Here is a 17,374-nt window from a genome sequence, read left to right as displayed (position 1 = left end):
CCGATTTTGATAAAATTTGGCACAGATAATCTTTAGACCCTGAGAAAGAACATAGGCTACCTTTTATTGCGAAATATGTACCACGGGCGAAGCCGGGGCGGACCGCTAGTTTTCGATAAATGTAATGTATAAAATTTTACATAGATTTGCAGCAGTATTCGTGAAGTATAAGTCTTTTCACTGATCTACCCTCAAACTTTTGCGTTTATAATTTTATTAAGATTTTTTTTTCTATTTTAGATTATACGGAACGACAAAAGATTATATAGGTAGTTTGTTTCTTAAAGTAGTTATTTACAAAATTGAGAAAAAATGAATGGCAGCGGTGGGATTCGAACCCACCCCTCCGAAGAGACTGGTGCCTTAAACCAGCGCCTTAGACCGCTCGGCCACGCTACCCTACCCTACATGTAATGGTTCTAATTTTATAAACTTGTCGGAAAAACTGAACTATTTTCCGTTATGTTATTAAATAGCGTAAGTACATACTTGTAAGTAGATAAAATGTAGGCATATGTACCAATAATATTTGTGGACAAAGGTATTCTTCAAAAAAATACCTATTACCTACGATTTTGAAAAAAAAATGCGTTTTAGTTTTAACGTCAGTTTTCAATCAATAACATGTTATATTTGACTTTAAACCTGCGATAAAAACTTTGTTTATGTTTTTAAAGAAAACAATGAACCATTTAGTTATTAAATGTTATCGTTAACTATTTAATGAATTATCTAGTTAAATGCAAGTTTGAATTCCATTAAAATAAATTAATCCTAACTAGATAATATTGTAAATGCGAAACTAAATCTGTCTGTGTGTCTTCTTCACGCCTCAACCACCGATTTAGATGAAATTTGGTACAGATACATACTGTGAAACTCGAAAAAGGATTTTTATCCCGGAATTTCCACAGGAAGGGGAGCTATTTCTTCACTACGCGGACGAAGCCGCGGGCGGAAAGCTAATAGGTATAATAGTATAATAAAAGAAAAAGAAAAACGTCTTAATATAGTTGATGAAGTAATTGATAACTTAATGGCCGAATAATATCTTCTTTAATTAAGTCAATGTTAATTATGTTTTTTATTATTTAGAAAAAGCAGAGTTATGACTCTGTAAGAACTCATAATATTTAAGGAAATTTATACAGTTAGTAGTCATTTGAAGGGGCAACATAGTGGTTTATTTAAAATAATAATATTAGAAACTGTGTGTGTTTAACAATGTCTTCGTCTGTGAAACCACATCTTGAAGAGGTATTTACGTTAATACAAAATATTTTAGACCCTGGATTTATATTCTAAGCAAGTGATAATGAAAATATAATACACTAGCTGTGCTCTGCGGTTTCACCGCATTGGTTTTAGCGTGATGATATATAGCCTATAGCCTTCCTCGATAAATGGGCTATCTAACACCGAAATAATTTTTTTCAAATCGAATAAGTAGTTCCTGAGATTAGCGTTCTAACAAACAAACTCTTCAGCTTTATAATATTAGTATAATCTATCAAATAAAATTAAGATAGAAGAAGTTGCGAAAAATTTGTTTCCAAGCCTTACCTATAGGTATATTTTTAATCTTGAAGTTTACCTTTCTCAATTCCTAGACGCCTAATGCCCCTGCTATGTTCTACAAACTTAGTTCATTAAAGCTTAAATTATTATTAATATTAAATCATATTTTTTCTATTTCTAGGAGCTCCTTCTCCCATACACTCATGTTATCCAGAATTCTAGCAAGGGGTTCCGTAGTAGGATCGCGGAGGCGTTTAATCATTGGCTAAAAGTGCCCGATGACAAAATGCGGGAAGTTGTTGAAATTATTAAGATGTACAGCGACTGTAGTCTTATGTGAGTTTACACTATAATAAGGTGTACATATGGTTTTGAAATAGATAGTAATAAGTAAAACATTCGATTTTTAGAATACTTAATTGTAAAGAGAGATCTCTCTTGATTTCTGTCTAACTGTCGTTCAATTTATATAAAATACCTGTAGACGAACCCGCGGGCAAGCACTTCTATAGCTCATTTGTTATTCTGATCTATAACCTATATTAGTATAAAGTTTCGTCCAAATACATCCAATACTTTTTTCGGGAAAGAGTAAAAAATATAAGTAACTAGCTTTCCACCCGCGGCTTCGCCCGCTTTGTCTAAAACATAATAAATTATATACACTAAAACCTTCGTCTTGAATCACTCTATCTATTAAAAAAAACCGCATCAAAATCCGTTGCGTAGTTTTAAAGATTTAAGCATACATAGGGACAGAGAAAGCGACTTTGTTTTATACTATATAGTGATTATATCTTATATATAAAATTCTCGTGTCACAATGTTAGTCTGCATACTCCTCCGAAACGGGTAGACCGATTCTCATGAAATTTTCTGTGCATATCGGGTAAGTCTGAGAATCGGCCAACATCTATTTTTCATATGTACCACGGGCGCAGCCGGGGCGGACCGCTAGTACCTATATAAATCCATGAATCCTCACAATCTTTCGTATTTATAATATTAGTAAGATGTAAGATATAGTTCTTATGTAAGTAAAATATGGTACTGTATACCTAATAGGTAATTTCTCACTAGACACCCGGCAGTTTTGAATTATTGCCGGATTATGATAATACATATATTCGCTACAATTAGGTACGTGAGTCTAAAGTGTAACTGAAATACAGCTGGATATTATAATCTTTATCTTTGCTATTACATAAGATAAACTAGAAGGTATAACTTCAAATAATTTATTAAAGTGAAACTTATGGCGTGTTGAGAATAATATTTCAAGGTCGCGTCATGACAATACCGTTACGTCATGGAGTAAGACGACGATTTTGGTATCTTTGAATCTTGCCAAAGAGGTTTCACTTCTGACACGTGTGCTCAGAGTTAGGTAACGCCGCATGAGTCATGATTTTTCGTGGGTACAGCAGGCTCCATCGAATTATAAGACGTAGTCACGTCAAAAAGTAGAGATGCTTTCTGAAGTATCTCTACTTTAGTTTAGAGAAAGACGAATATAATTTAATGTTTGTAACTCTTTCACTCAAAAACAAATGAGCGGATCTTGATATTTTGCAGTGGTAACTTACATAGCGTTACATATTATTAGCTATGGAAGCAATTGCTATTCCATGAAAACGTTAGTTTTCTTTGTACAAATATTCAATTTGGCTGTAATGTACCTTCTATACTTACCAGAATAAAGCTGTAAAAAAAATGATTTTCCGTGGCAAAGCTAATATAATATGCAGAAGCAATTATTTATTCACTATAATATGTATAAATCAGTTTAGACGATGTACAAGACAACACAACGATACGCAGAGGCATCCCCGCGGCGCACTGCGTGTATGGCATCCCTTGGGCCATCAATACTTCTATCCATGTATTCACCTTGTTGATGGTCAAGTGCTGCAAATTAGGTGAAAAGGTGAGGTCATCTTTTTCCTTATAAATATACCTATACCACTAGCTGTGTCCCGCGGTTTACCCGCATTGCTCATTGTTGGTCTTAGCGTGATGATATAGCCTACCCTAAAGAGCTCAACTTATAGAGCCTTCCTCGATAAATGGGCTATCTAACACAAAATAGTTTTTCAAATCGGATATTTTAGAACAAGTTATAAATATAAATCAAATATAAATATTTGATCTTTAGATAAGTAAGAATTTAGGGTATTTAATTATTATACACTCACACTAACACTTATTACACAAAATTATTTAAATTATAAAAGATAAATCGAATTCCATAGTAATTAAGGATAAAGAAAGAGGCATTAGAATTCCCGACAGAGCGGGATCTAATTATCATGAAGTCTTCTTTTTGTAAGAACAAATAAAATATTGTTAGCTTTTATTTGGATTATAATTATTCATTAGGTACCTACTTAACTAATTGTGTAATTAACTACAATATTTCGCCAAAGTAAAGAAATGTTTAAAATTCTAAAAACCTTACGATTTACAAAAAAAAGACGGGTTGCACTCCGGGAGTGCCGGCAGAAGTGAAAACTTGATTATTAACGTTCAGCATGTTTGATATTTTGGAATGGTATCCGTCTTACGCATGGAATATAAGGGCTAAAAAAAAAATCCGTCTTACGCTTTTTCGATCAGGCCACGTGTCCTGACGCGAGTTTATGATTTTATACCCAACGCCGCTAAAGAAGTTTTCACTTCAATAAATACTATAACTCAAATATTCTTAGTTTTTTTAAGACATTTTTTATTCTATGTTAATGATTTCTCAATAAATAGTCCAGTTCTTTATAGTATACTTTCCAGCTTGAACATTTTTTACCAACTAATCAAGTCTTTCTCAACATGCAAACTCTATCATTTCAGGCGCAGCAGATATTTTCAGAGCATTCGTTAGAGCTATTACGGGGTCAGGGTAAGGAGATATATTGGAGGGACAGTTTCATTTGTCCCTCTGAAGAGGAGTACAAGACTATGTTGGAACAAAGTGGGTATAATTATCAAATAGTTAATAATTATTAAATTAATGAAATAGTTTTTATTTGATATACTGTTACCTATATTCTAATTATTGTAAATAGTCGCGGGAATATCGTTAGTTATATTTTTTTATATTACTTTCGATTCATAAATAAAACAATTTATCGATATGGCGAAAGATATATATATTTCAAACGTGTTCCTGATTTGTGCAAAATTTGAGTTGAAAAATAAAAAAGATTGGTATTTCAACACCACACGTTTTTCATAAGATTGGCGTTTAACAAGCGTTTAACAGATAAATGAAGATAATAGGTTTATTCATGTGGCTTTTTTTTCATAGAAACGGGATGCATGTTCAGTTTAGCGGTTCAACTGATGCATATTTTTAGCGAAAACAAAACCGATTATTCCGGTTTTGCTAAAACACTTGGAATGTATTTTCAATTGAGAGATGACTATTGCAATTTAGCACAGCCTGAGGTATGTGGTGTTATCCTACTAATCTTATAAAATAATGCGAGTTTGTGAGGTTGGATGTGTATGTGCGTGTTTGTTAGGTACTCTTTCACGCAAATATTATCTACTTAACCGATTACAATGAAATTTAGTAGATACATAGAGGGTAACCTGGATTAACACAACACAACCTATCCACATAGGATAGGTTTTATCTCAGAAATCCCACGGGAACGGGAACTATGTGGGGTTTTTTTGAAAATGAGGGCAAAGCGCAAAGCCGCGGGCGGAAATCTAGTATAATAATATTATAATCCTAAATTATCTGAATATTCATTTTTAACTTATTATAACAATTTTAAATACACAGAGATGGAAACAGGCAGAAGTATTAAAATATACAGCTTTTTGTTCAGTATAGAAGTTAATTTAGGTCCCATTCAGTTCTAGTATAATACATAAGGTCATAAGCTATATAATATAACCATCTAGTAGTTTAAATTCACTTAGATAAAATTTGTAATGGTTTATCAAAGTATTGTACCTATTTTTTTGCAGGCGCAAGAAGAAAGGCCGGCTGATCAGGTATTATTATTGTTTAATTTAGTTTGAAACTATTTTTAGTTTTAAAAATCCATTAATAGAAATGATTTTTTTCCAGAAATTAAACGACTATTGCATGGATTTAACAGAAGGAAAATTCACTTTGCCCATAATCCATGCATCCAAAGGCCCACATGGTGCAACTGTTTTGAGTATCCTTTTCGAAAAACAAAAATACATTTAGATATTTTCTCTATAAAAAAGTGAAGTCCCGTGTCCCCGTAGTGGGGTAGGGGGCAGATGCATTATTCATACATCTGTTTCACTGATCGATTTTTCTTTAGGGACAAGTAGGTGATCAGCCTTCTGTGTCCTGCCAGACCGAGACATTTTTTTTTTCGTCTCCACCGGGAATCGAACCCAGGACCCCTCGGTTCTACGCTCACGCGTCAACCAGGAACTATATAAAACTATTTTTAGCATACTTACGTATACTTATGTACTTAAAATACAAGACAAACTTCAAACCAACGATACATGACAACACACAAACTGTATTTTAGGGCAAGATATATTTTTTCCTTTAGGGCAACATATTATATTTTTTCGTTCTTCTAGTAAAACGTGTAATTTAACATAAATATATATATTTTTAATTTTCTTAATAATCACAATATAGATATACTAAAACAACGTACAACAGATATCAATACGAAGCGATATTGTGTTTCTTTATTGGAAAAAGCGGGTAGTTTGCAATATACCAAAGAGACGTTACAGGACTTAGACAAATACTTAAGGAGTGAGGTAAGAAATGATATGAATATAACAATACTATTGAAGTATGTAGATAGAATAAATAAGATGTAGGTATTCATTAAATCGATAATTACTTAAAATAAATAAAACAAAGTTCTTGTTTTGTTAAATGCATTCATTTACTCACTACACGATGTGTTAATTTTTTAACCTACTTCAAAAAAAGGAGGAGGTTCTCAATTCGGCGAGTATAATTTATTTTTGTATAATTTATTTAACTACACATTATAAAGACATAATATGATATTGTATAATCTATTGAAAAAACCAAATGATTAAAAATGTGTCATAAACAACAATTTTGGAAAAAAAAGGCTCTATATTTTGTTAATTAACTTTAAATATATCTTAATCTACACATAATATTAAATTTGCTTCCAGGTATCCCGTTTTGGCGGCAACCCTCTTGTTACTTCGATCCTAGATGATCTAAAACTGGACGATTATTAAATAAATATATTCTTTTTGAAGATTATTTTCACCCATAACTAATATGAGTTTAGATAAGATCTTTTCATCGGAAATTTACCTTCTTTCCTAAAATTAGTTACACTAAGGTCCAGACAATATCAGGAAACAGGAAAAAGACAGGATTTTCACCGTTTTAATATATCCTGAAATGGTTGGTCCGTTTTCATAATATCCAAACAAACATCCTTTTGGCTCAATTATCAGTTAAATAACTAGTATCTTCTATACTAATATTATAAAGCTGAAGACTTTGTTTTTTTTTTGTGTAAACGCGCTAATCTCGGGAACAACTGGTCCGATTTGAAAAAATATTTCGGTGTTAGATAGCCCATTTATCGAGGAAGGATGTAGACAATAGGTAGTAATATATAAATAGTTTAAACTTACGCGGAGGTCCCACCAATTTCTGTGTTTAAAAATTGTGTGTATGAAATAAATAATTTTTCATTTTCATATACCTAATAGGTATATTATACATATGTGGTCTAAAAGCTAAAAAGCAATTAAAAAACGAATATCCTATGTTATCTATGGTTAGGTCGTATTATTTTAAACTGAGGGTAACAAATAGGACTGCAGGGTGACATGTAAACTAAATGTTCAGGTAACGAACTCAGATAATCACTTTATACGCTGTAATAACAAAGTTTGTTACGTTTTACTAGTGAAATAAGGCTTATGTCTCTCGAAGGATTTGATCATTAGAACCTCATTTTTAAAACGTTTATGTGACATTTATGTGGTAAGTAAGGTAAGGTGGTCCCAGGTCATAAACTTTTTTGGATGATTTTACAGTTAAAAGTAGTTTTGACAGGTAATGTATTATAAGTTTGAATAAAAAACATTACATAACTACATATAAATCTTCAAAATACAGTTAAATACTATGCACGTACAAGTTAAGTTGAATTTTGTAAATCTCAAAAATAAAGTACCTCATTCTATATAATAACTAGCGGTCCGCCCCGGCTTCGCCCGTGGTACATATGAAAAAATAGATGTTGGCCGATTCTCAGACTTACCCGATATGCACAGAAAATTTCATGAGAATCGGTCCACCCGTTTCGGAGGAGTATGCAGACTAACATTGTGACACGAGAATTTTATATATAAGAAGAAGAAAGAAGAAGATAATGACTGTAGTAAAACGTGGCTGCGTACGATCATAGACTAATTACTCAAGAAGACTTACAATCGCCATAGTAAAAAACGTAACTCGTTTCTCAGTTCCCAATTTTGTCGATAGATGTCACTCACAGTAGCATTTGGCATTTTTATAAGCTTTTTTATACGTTTAAGAACTAGATGTCGCCTTAGAGCATTAAGTCGGTTTAATGAAGCTAAGAGATGTCGCTACAAAAAAAATCAATGTGCCAAATAGTATCTTGACGTAAAATATAATACGCAAAAAACGTAAACTATAACGTAAAATATAATACGTAAAATATAATACGCAAAAAAATATTTTTATTTAAATGTTATTTTTTGCTCTGAATCGCGCAAGCGAAATGTTTTCGCTACAGAGCATATATACAACTTTCCGCCATCAATAATCGGGGCCTTTACGGCCGGCCGGCCGGTCGAGTAGACTAGTCTCTCCCTTTTTCGGTTGAGGAAATCCACCTCCCTACCTCCACATCATTTTGTTTTAGTTTTAAAGATTTAATAAGCGTAAAATAATACTTTCTTCATTTTTGTATTTTGAGTAAACGTAACACTAATAACGGTTAGTTTGACCAGAGGCGACTCGTGACAAAATTGTATGGGTGTTTAATTAAGTATTGAACTAAAGTCTAAAACAAAGAAAATACAGTAGCGTAGTAAATTCATTACAAAAAAAAAAGCACCACAATAAGGGTAATAATTATATATCTTCTTATATATAAAAATGAATCGCAAAATGTGTTGGTAAGCGCATAACTCGAGAACGGCTGAACCGATTTCGATAATTCTTTTTTTATTATATTCCTTGCAGTACGAGGATGGTTCTTATGTAGAGAAAACGTAAATATGTACCACGGGCGAAGCCGGGGCGGACCGCTAGTTACAAATAATTGGAATATGAAACTTATACAGTTTACTCTTATAAAGTTTATCTTATAAGATTATTCGAATCGAAAAATCTTATGCTTTCATAAAAACTACTTGCGTAATCGATTACAAACACTCTGCGTTTTCCTAGGCTAAAACATCGAAAGGACTTCTGCGAGTGCTCCGCTAAAAATGCCGTTTTGCACTGTCAAGCCTTGCAGAAGCAATTCAAACATGTCGAATATTAAAAAAGATGGAATAACCTTTCATTTGTGTATATTTTTTTAACGTACATTTCTAATTAAATGCAATTTCTAATAATCGTCGATGTATCGTTTAGCGATATGATCAAGACAAATAATCGAGTCGTTTACTCGATCATTGATGCGTCATCATGGAAAGAAAATATACAAATTTAATCTTTATGAACTAAGAGATAAAGTTGAATTTAAAACGCGATAAGGAACCGCATTCCTTACGAGTCTATCTTTTAGCCCCTTGACCACCGAGCGGCCCGATCGGACCACGGCCCACGACACAATAGATTTTCTATTGTGTCTGTGATTCCGGGGGCTGAGGCATTAAAGAAATACAAATTTAATCTTTATGATCTAAGTTATAAAGTTGAATTTAGAACGCGATATTGAACCGCACTCCCCACGAGACAACTTGGAATGAAATACAAATTTAATCTTTATGAACTTAGGGATAGAGTTGAATTTAAAAACTCGTCGCTTAAAAGGTCATAAATTTTTACGACTTTCGTGACACAAATTATTTTTGTGAATGTGTGATTGTGTTTCAATAGTGTGAGTTACCTTCCCCGCACCAAAATCAGCAGAAAGTTTAGTTAGAACATTTGCCAGCGTACTCCATCCATTACTTAATGATCAGACCATGTTTTTGTCAAAGAATTACTCGAACAATTAGAGCATAAATTTCAACGTAAGATGTACAGGTGCCCGTAGCTGTATTGATGAGTCTCGTACTTAATAACCGATAGATGCTGGTTCAAATCATTGCCGTACATCTTTTTTTTTTTTCTTTTCCCGTATTTTATGGTCATATAAATAATACTGTTTACAAGGGAATAATTAAGAAGAAAAAAGATATAGACATTTTTTTTAACAGAAAATAAAGAATTTAAATAATATATATTACTAGCGGTCCACCCCGGCTTCGCCCGTGGTACATATTTACGTTTTCTCTACATAAAAACCATCCTCGTACTTCAAGGAATATAATAAAAAAGAATTATCGAAATCGGTTCAGCCGTTCTCGAGTTATGCGCTTACCAACACATTTTGCGATTCATTTTTATATATAAGACTAGCAGTCCGCCCCGGCTTCGCCCGTGGTACATATTCACGTTTTCTCTACATAAGAACCATCCTCGAACTTCAAGGAATATTATAAAAAAAGAATTAACGAAATCGGTTAATCCGTTCTCAAGTTATGCGCTTACCAACACATTTTGGGATTCATTTTTATATTATAAAGATATACACTACTCTGATCACTATGTCGAATGTTTGTAGTGGGTGTCGAAATCTTATTAAAGGTACTCTCTTCCTTAAGATGCTCCACAATCCTATATAAGTTACTCTATGATGCTCCACCACCGCGTTGCTATGAACTGTATTTATCAAAGAAATACTCGAACAATTAGAGCATAAAGGAGAATGACCACGGGTGGTATCGGTAAAATTTTAGTTGTGCCACGTATTCGTGATATTGTTAATTCCTATTTGTATTTATAATGATCATATGTATCAATATTAAGTCTTAATTATACCGGATAAATTGAAATAATAGTAAAAGTTATTCTTTTGAAACATGTATGACCACGTATGGAATCGGTAAAATACTAGTTGTGTCACGTATTCGTGATATTGTTAATTCATATTTGTATTTATAATGATCATATTTATCACTATTAAGTCGTAATTATACCGAATAAATAGAAATAAAAGTAAAAGTTTCTGTTTTGACACATATATCTATCTCTCTTGCAAGCGTCCTGCGTCATATGTCATAGTTGAATGAATGTGTTCGACGCATTGTTCGACGTTATTTATTTTGAATTATAATGTTTATTACGATTTACTTTTCACATTTGTCATGTAAATTAAAATACTACCTATGTAATAAATGTAAAACTTAACGTTCATCGTTAGTATAAACTCGATTAAGTATTTTTTTGAAGCGTTGAATAAAACTATTGTTTTATTTTTATTGTCGAGAACTGCGGCTTATTTACATAAAAACTTTAATCGTTTCTAAAAGTACTAACATCAAGCTTTAAATTGAGCTATATTTCATCTTGACACAATAAGTTTGATTGCGATACCAAGTGCCATAGTCACTTGGGCAATCTCCTTTCAATATAAGACGTATAAGTGCCTGTAGCTGTGTTGACTGAGTCTCGTACTTTAAAATCGATAGATGCTGGTTCAAATCATCGCTGTTCATCCACATTTTTTTTTCTTTTCCCGTATTTTATGGTCATATAAATAATACTGTTTACAAGAGAATACTTAAGAAGAAAAAAGATATAGACATTTTTTTTAACAGAAAATAAAGAATATATATAATATATATTATATACACTACTCTGATCACTATGTTGAATGTTTGTAGTGGGTGTCGAAATCTTATTAAAGGTACTCACTTCCTTAAGATGCTCCACCACCGCGTTGCTATGAACTGTATTTATCAAAGAAATACTCGAACAATTAGAGCATAAATTTCAATGTAAGACGTATAAGTGCCTGTAGCTGTGTTGACTGTGTCTCGTACTTTAAAATCGATAGATGCTGGTTCAAATCATCGCTGTGCATCCACATTTTTTTTTCTTTTCCCGTATTTTATGGTCATATAAATAATACTGTTTACAAGGGAATACTTAAGAAGAAAAAAGATATAGACATTTTTTTAACAGAAAATAAAGAAAATATATATAATATAATTATATTATATACACTACTCTGATCACTATGTCGAATGTTTGTAGTGGGTGTCGAAATCGTAATAGAGGTACTCACTTCCTTAGATGCTCCCTAAACCTAAAATAATAATTCAAAAACACCGAAGTTTTTAAAACAACGCCCTCTAGATGTAATAATTGAAAATCGATAGTTTGCTGTTTCCTTAGTTCTAAAATTGGTCACTAGGTGGCGCTTTTAAAACTGCAAATTAAATAATAAGCTCAAATGAGAGCGCCATCTAGCAATAAGCTGAAATTACGGGGTACGATCTCTAGTATGACAATCATCAGTCCTCTTTAGATTCTATTAGTCCATGGTACGATATTATTATGTTATAGCAGGAATAAGAAACTTGCAAGATTTTAAACTTACATATTATTGTAAAACATTATAAATTCAGGAAACAGGTCAATATTCCCCGTCTACAAGCAATCATTTACTGACTCAGCGGTATAATGTTATAAGAACTCGTTAAACCACGTTGAGGGTTCAAACTTGGCAGCTAGCCAATGTTATATTTTAATGGTTGACTCGTACTGAGCCAGCCATGACGCTCTCTCGATGTTAGATGTTTTTTATAAATTAATTCAATTAGATTTTTGTTAAAATACACTAACTAATGCTAGACATACTTATCATGATCAGAGTTTGCTTGTGTGTACCCGCTTATATCAGGGAACTACTGGTCTGATTTGAAAAATTATTTCAGTGTTAGATAGCCCATTTATCGAGGAAGGTTACAGGCTATATTCAATCCCGCTACGACCAAATGAACGGAGGAATACGGGATGAAACCGTGGGACAAGTGACAACTAGTAGATATAGATATTATAAATGCAATGAAACGTAATATATGCGCTGATGGTGATGATGATGATGACACGGGCGATGCTGCGACCGAATAGCCAGTAGCTATAATATAAAGAGGAAAGATTTGATTAATTCTATTTGTTTATCACGATTTAACTCCTCGAACGTAATAAATATTTTACCATTAAAGCTACATCTTACCAAGTGACACGGTAACATAAGCCAGGCTTTACTCGGCGAAGGGACAAGCGTCTAATGAGAAATACAATATGTTTCGCGTCCAGTGAAGTTAAATATTTGGTAAAATGTGTGGCCTTTAGGTACTCTTGGGCGGTATTTTTGGTTTGTACCTATCACATATTTATCTAACACTTTTGCTACTTGACAAAGTCCTAAAACTAAACGAAATAATTAAGATATTTAATTTTCTACATAACGAAATGCTTACATAATAAAATATAATAATTTATTTAATAATGATTTGCAACTTGCAAGTCTCGTAAGACATTTGGATGAACTTTGAATCCCGGATAAATATGCTTTTGAAATTTTAAAACTTTAAACAGTTTTTATATGAAGTAATCTTACTACTAATATTCTACGAATATATCTTAATAGCAAAGTTACAATCACACATATCCCAAGGCGGCACAAAAACAAACTAACTGATTCCGAGTTGCAGAGGAATTTCAATTAAATTCTTCATTACGTGTCCCCGAGGGTGCATGGAGTCTAGGCTTAGCTAACCTATTGCATGAGATCGTTTATAGGGAGCTAAATAAATATTAAGTTCGAAGTCAATTTACTTCATGCATCTAATCTAAATTAATATTTAATTATAAAGTGGAAAGTTATATCTTTACATATATGTATTTTTGTATGTTATTAGGTATTATCTAACTACGAAACTACTCGACTAATTTTAAAATTTTTTTTAGGCATTAGAAAATTACATCTAGTATATTAACCTGCAAGTGAGAGAAAGCAGTTAGTTATCTTTCCTTATATTATGATTCTCGTGTCTAAATATTTGTATGTAAACTCATTCAAAACGGCTTAACCAATTTCATAGTTTTTAGCACCTATAGGTAGATCTAAGAAGTAAGAATCCACTTTACACCCCTAAATGTGTATGTCCCCATTAGGTAGTGTAGTCCCCTAGGATGTCTTGTCATAACGACTTTTGTCAGGTCAGCTAAATAAAGTTTTTTCATAGGTAGATTTTTTTTTCATAAATTTTCATCTCGATAAATGATGCTGAAAAACGGGTTTACTTAATTGATTGTTAAACCTTTAAAAGGTTCTGCGATTCCATTTTATTCAATTGATATTATATTGAAATCTGTCTGCCTGGGTATTCATTATTTTTAGGGGAATAATAAAACGAGCGACTGAAAATAAAGTGAGCGACTGATTATGAGATACTGATTTAATAACATGAGCGGTATGAATTTGAGTAATCGACAAATAAACTACACAAGCAACGAATATTAGTTGATAATAAAATACAGATTGAGCGTACTAAAGGAGGATTGTGATTAATCCATTTGATATATTAGAATTCTAACTGTGTGATTACATTACTATATGAGCGACTAAATTACTAGTTGAGCGAATAGATTACTAAGTGAGCGACTAAATTACGCTCATCTAGAGCGACTAAAAACACTAGAATAAATTGTTCAAATAGTTATTTGATACAACTTTCAAAAACAAATTGAACCGATAGTACCTACTCTGTCCATTATAGTATTTTTCAAAGTGATTTTCTATTCGAAATACCTCGATTAAGATAAAATGCCACTCAGTATAAATAAATCATATGCCAAATAATGAATATTATAATACAAGACGTAATTTTGTCACTCAAACAATTAATATTAGGTCGCTCAAATATTATGAAGCTGCTCATTTTGTATTTTATGTAACGCAAATTAATGTTTGTTAGTTGCTGATCTATTAATTTTTCATCGCTCGCAGTCAGTCGCTCACTTAGTAATTCTGTTACCCCAATTAATTATTTTTGATAACTAAAACTTTAATTTACAGTCACTCGTTTAAATACTACCCTTATTTTTAATTGTTTTATTTCAATTTATAAGTAAAAATATTACTTAATCGTTTTGATTGATCAACAAAAATTGATACAAGTTTTTATAATTTATACCGAATATTCTTTATATTAGAAATTAAATACATACTGCTTTACCCTTTATCACAGAATACATAATAGTAGCTAAACGCTACCTTTATTATGACTTTTAATTAGATGACATTTTCAACTGTTCTTGCGTAACAAATCTATACTAATATTATAAGGCTGAAGAGCTTGTTTGTTTGTTTGAACGCGCTAATCTCAGGAGCTACAGGTCCGATTTGAAAAATTCTTTCGATGTTAGATAGCCCATTCATCGAGGAAGGCTATATGCTATAATATTATATCATCACGCCAAGACCAACAGGAGCGGAGCACTGCGGGTAAAACCGCGGAGCACAACTAGTTATTGCATATAATTCATGTATCGCTAGCAACAGTCGCGTGGGAAGCCCGATCAGTTTTCAGTAAATTAATATCGAATAACACAGATATCGATTTGTCGTAACCTACAAAACGGCTTAGCGTCTGGCGATTCTGCAACCTTTGTGAATATTATGTAGAACTTTTATTATTTCATTTGGATTCGTTCTAATTAAATAATAATATTTGTTGAATAATTTTTAATGATGTTCGTTCAAAAATAATTTCATCTATCTATACAATTATAAAAATATATCCAATTTGTTGATCCCATAGGTTTCAGTTTTTAAATATTTTAGTTGTAAGTTCCATATCCATGACTTGAATAAATGAAGTCCTAACTATAAATTTGAGTCAATTATAATAAATATAAAGATTAGGCCTTTCCTACTCTAAAGAAAATAAGGTCTTTCCTGCTAAAACAAAATTGCAATGAGTAAAACACGGCGTGGAAATTTGTATGCGGATCGGGTTTCGTGGTTACGTGCAAAGCTAGCAAGGCGGAAAACTTGTATAAAATATTGTATAATAGCTAGGCCCCGGCTTCACTCGTTTTTTTATAGCTTAAAACATTATCTAAGTTATTCATAAATAGAGAAAAATTCAACAAAGCAAAAATCATTAAAATTATTCAGTTCACTAATAATATTAAGCTTCATTTCTTTGCTTTAACAAGCTTATCTTAGGAGCACCTTATGTGACCGATGTATACAGGGTACAAATTTTGTTACTTATGATGTTAGCTATCTTGTCTTTCGAGGTTGCTGGTGTTTTACAAGTAACCCTGTATAAAAAAATCTTTCATCGTTGGATATGTGTGTGATCCCAAAGGCACTCATGCCTAGAGTGAAGTCAGGGCGTCCCGCTCGCATTAGAGTTTATATATATATCTTTATTATTAATTAACAACTATTAAAAACTTTACATTACATACATTTTTCTTCAAAGCTGGTGATGAAAACAAAGAGCAGGTGACCAAACAAAGACACATCAAAAGAACAACATCAACAAGGTAATTCAATAGCCAAAGAGCTAAATGCTATCATTAGAGGACACATTGAAAGGCTCTCACATCTAACGTCAAGTCCCAACAAAGAAATAGAGCCTTTTGTTCGAGCTAGGCATGGCCGAGCCGATATCGGTTCCATTTATTGGAGTTTTTCCATTCATAACGGATATTATGGATATTTCTGACTGGCTTAAAGATCAGCTTAACGTTAGTGATTTGTATGTATTAGCAAAACTCGAAGAAGATACAGCACAGAAAGTGGCCTTATCACTTATGAGTAATCTCTTCAAGTCAACCACTATTTACCTATAGGCTTTGAGAGAATCAAAATAATATAAGTTTTTCGTATTTGTGAATTAGCTATGTAGGTACCTATGTTATCAAAGTTAGAAGGAAAGAAGATTAGAAGAGACGAAGATTCTCTATTCTCTTCTTAAATAGCTTCTAATAAAGGGACTCTCAACATCAGTTAAAATAGATAACAACTTCATATAATATAACATTAGCCTTATCGATATTTAAAAAAGCAATACATTTTAATCTGGCACACTGATTGTTAATATAAATTAAATTAAGGTTATTCCGTGCAACATTGTACAAATATGTTGAAGATAAAATTGCCAACCTTACAATTCATAATATCATTCAAACTATCACTAATTTAAAATAATTATTATTATGAAATCAAAAAACCCGTCTGCTATTTTATGCAGCCTATATCACTCACTACAATATTCTAATAATTACAACGACACCCCATAAGTCAAAATACGATCAGCAGTTTAGTTTAGGCCCGATCTTTCAATCCTTGGTTAAAAGCAATAAAGTATTACACGATATTATGAAAATGTCACCTGTAAACTGTCAAATACGGGCAATCAGAATACATTTTTGAAATGGTAGGTTAATAGTAATACGTTTTAACCAACGATTGAAAATCAGCCCTTAGTCGGGTAAAAAGTCAAAGTAATACGAATCAGCTTTAGAAATTTGGCCCCGTTAGGGAAAAGTACCTACTTATCAAAAGAAGATTTAATAATATCATTAATTTTACCTGTATTATTATGTCAATAAAGATTTTTATTATTGAAGTGAAACTTCTTTATCGGGGTTGGAAAAAAATTGAGTGTAACATTTTTTCGTTACGCGTGACATTTTTCCGTTACGCGCCATCTTTTTCTTATCCCTACCACACGTGATTCGACGTATTTCTGTAAAGTTGCATAGGTATAGTAAATTATTTTTTGAAAA

At 32.3% G+C, this 17,374-nt stretch overlaps 1 protein-coding gene and 1 non-coding gene across 2 annotated transcripts; one reads left to right on the top strand and one right to left on the bottom strand.

The window, feature by feature from the left end:
- Positions 1 to 317: 317 nt before the first annotated feature.
- On the bottom strand, positions 318 to 399 carry TRNAL-AAG (transfer RNA leucine (anticodon AAG)). Its single transcript has one exon. It is a non-coding gene; the product is annotated as a tRNA-Leu (tRNA).
- Positions 400 to 1,705: 1,306 nt separating this feature from the next.
- LOC149479708 (terpene synthase-like) lies at positions 1,706 to 6,767 on the top strand. The gene is made up of 8 exons (XM_089707449.1): positions 1,706 to 1,854; positions 3,304 to 3,445; positions 4,363 to 4,483; positions 4,820 to 4,959; positions 5,494 to 5,520; positions 5,597 to 5,690; positions 6,158 to 6,285; positions 6,679 to 6,767. Exons 1-8 carry the CDS (start codon positions 1,805 to 1,807, stop codon positions 6,745 to 6,747), a joined length of 771 nt encoding a protein of 256 aa, XP_089563575.1. The 5' UTR covers positions 1,706 to 1,804; the 3' UTR covers positions 6,748 to 6,767.
- The last annotated feature ends 10,607 nt before the right edge of the window (positions 6,768 to 17,374 follow it).

The sequence above is a fragment of the Colias philodice genome, chromosome 19 (genome assembly GCF_061535455.1).
Source record: "Colias philodice isolate Cphi_HAF_F1 chromosome 19, ilColPhil1 Martin Lab GWU primary, whole genome shotgun sequence".
Taxonomy (NCBI): Eukaryota; Metazoa; Arthropoda; class Insecta; order Lepidoptera; family Pieridae; genus Colias; species Colias philodice.
Note: the sequence above shows the minus strand (reverse complement) of the source record. Positions and strands in the feature narration are given on the sequence as shown.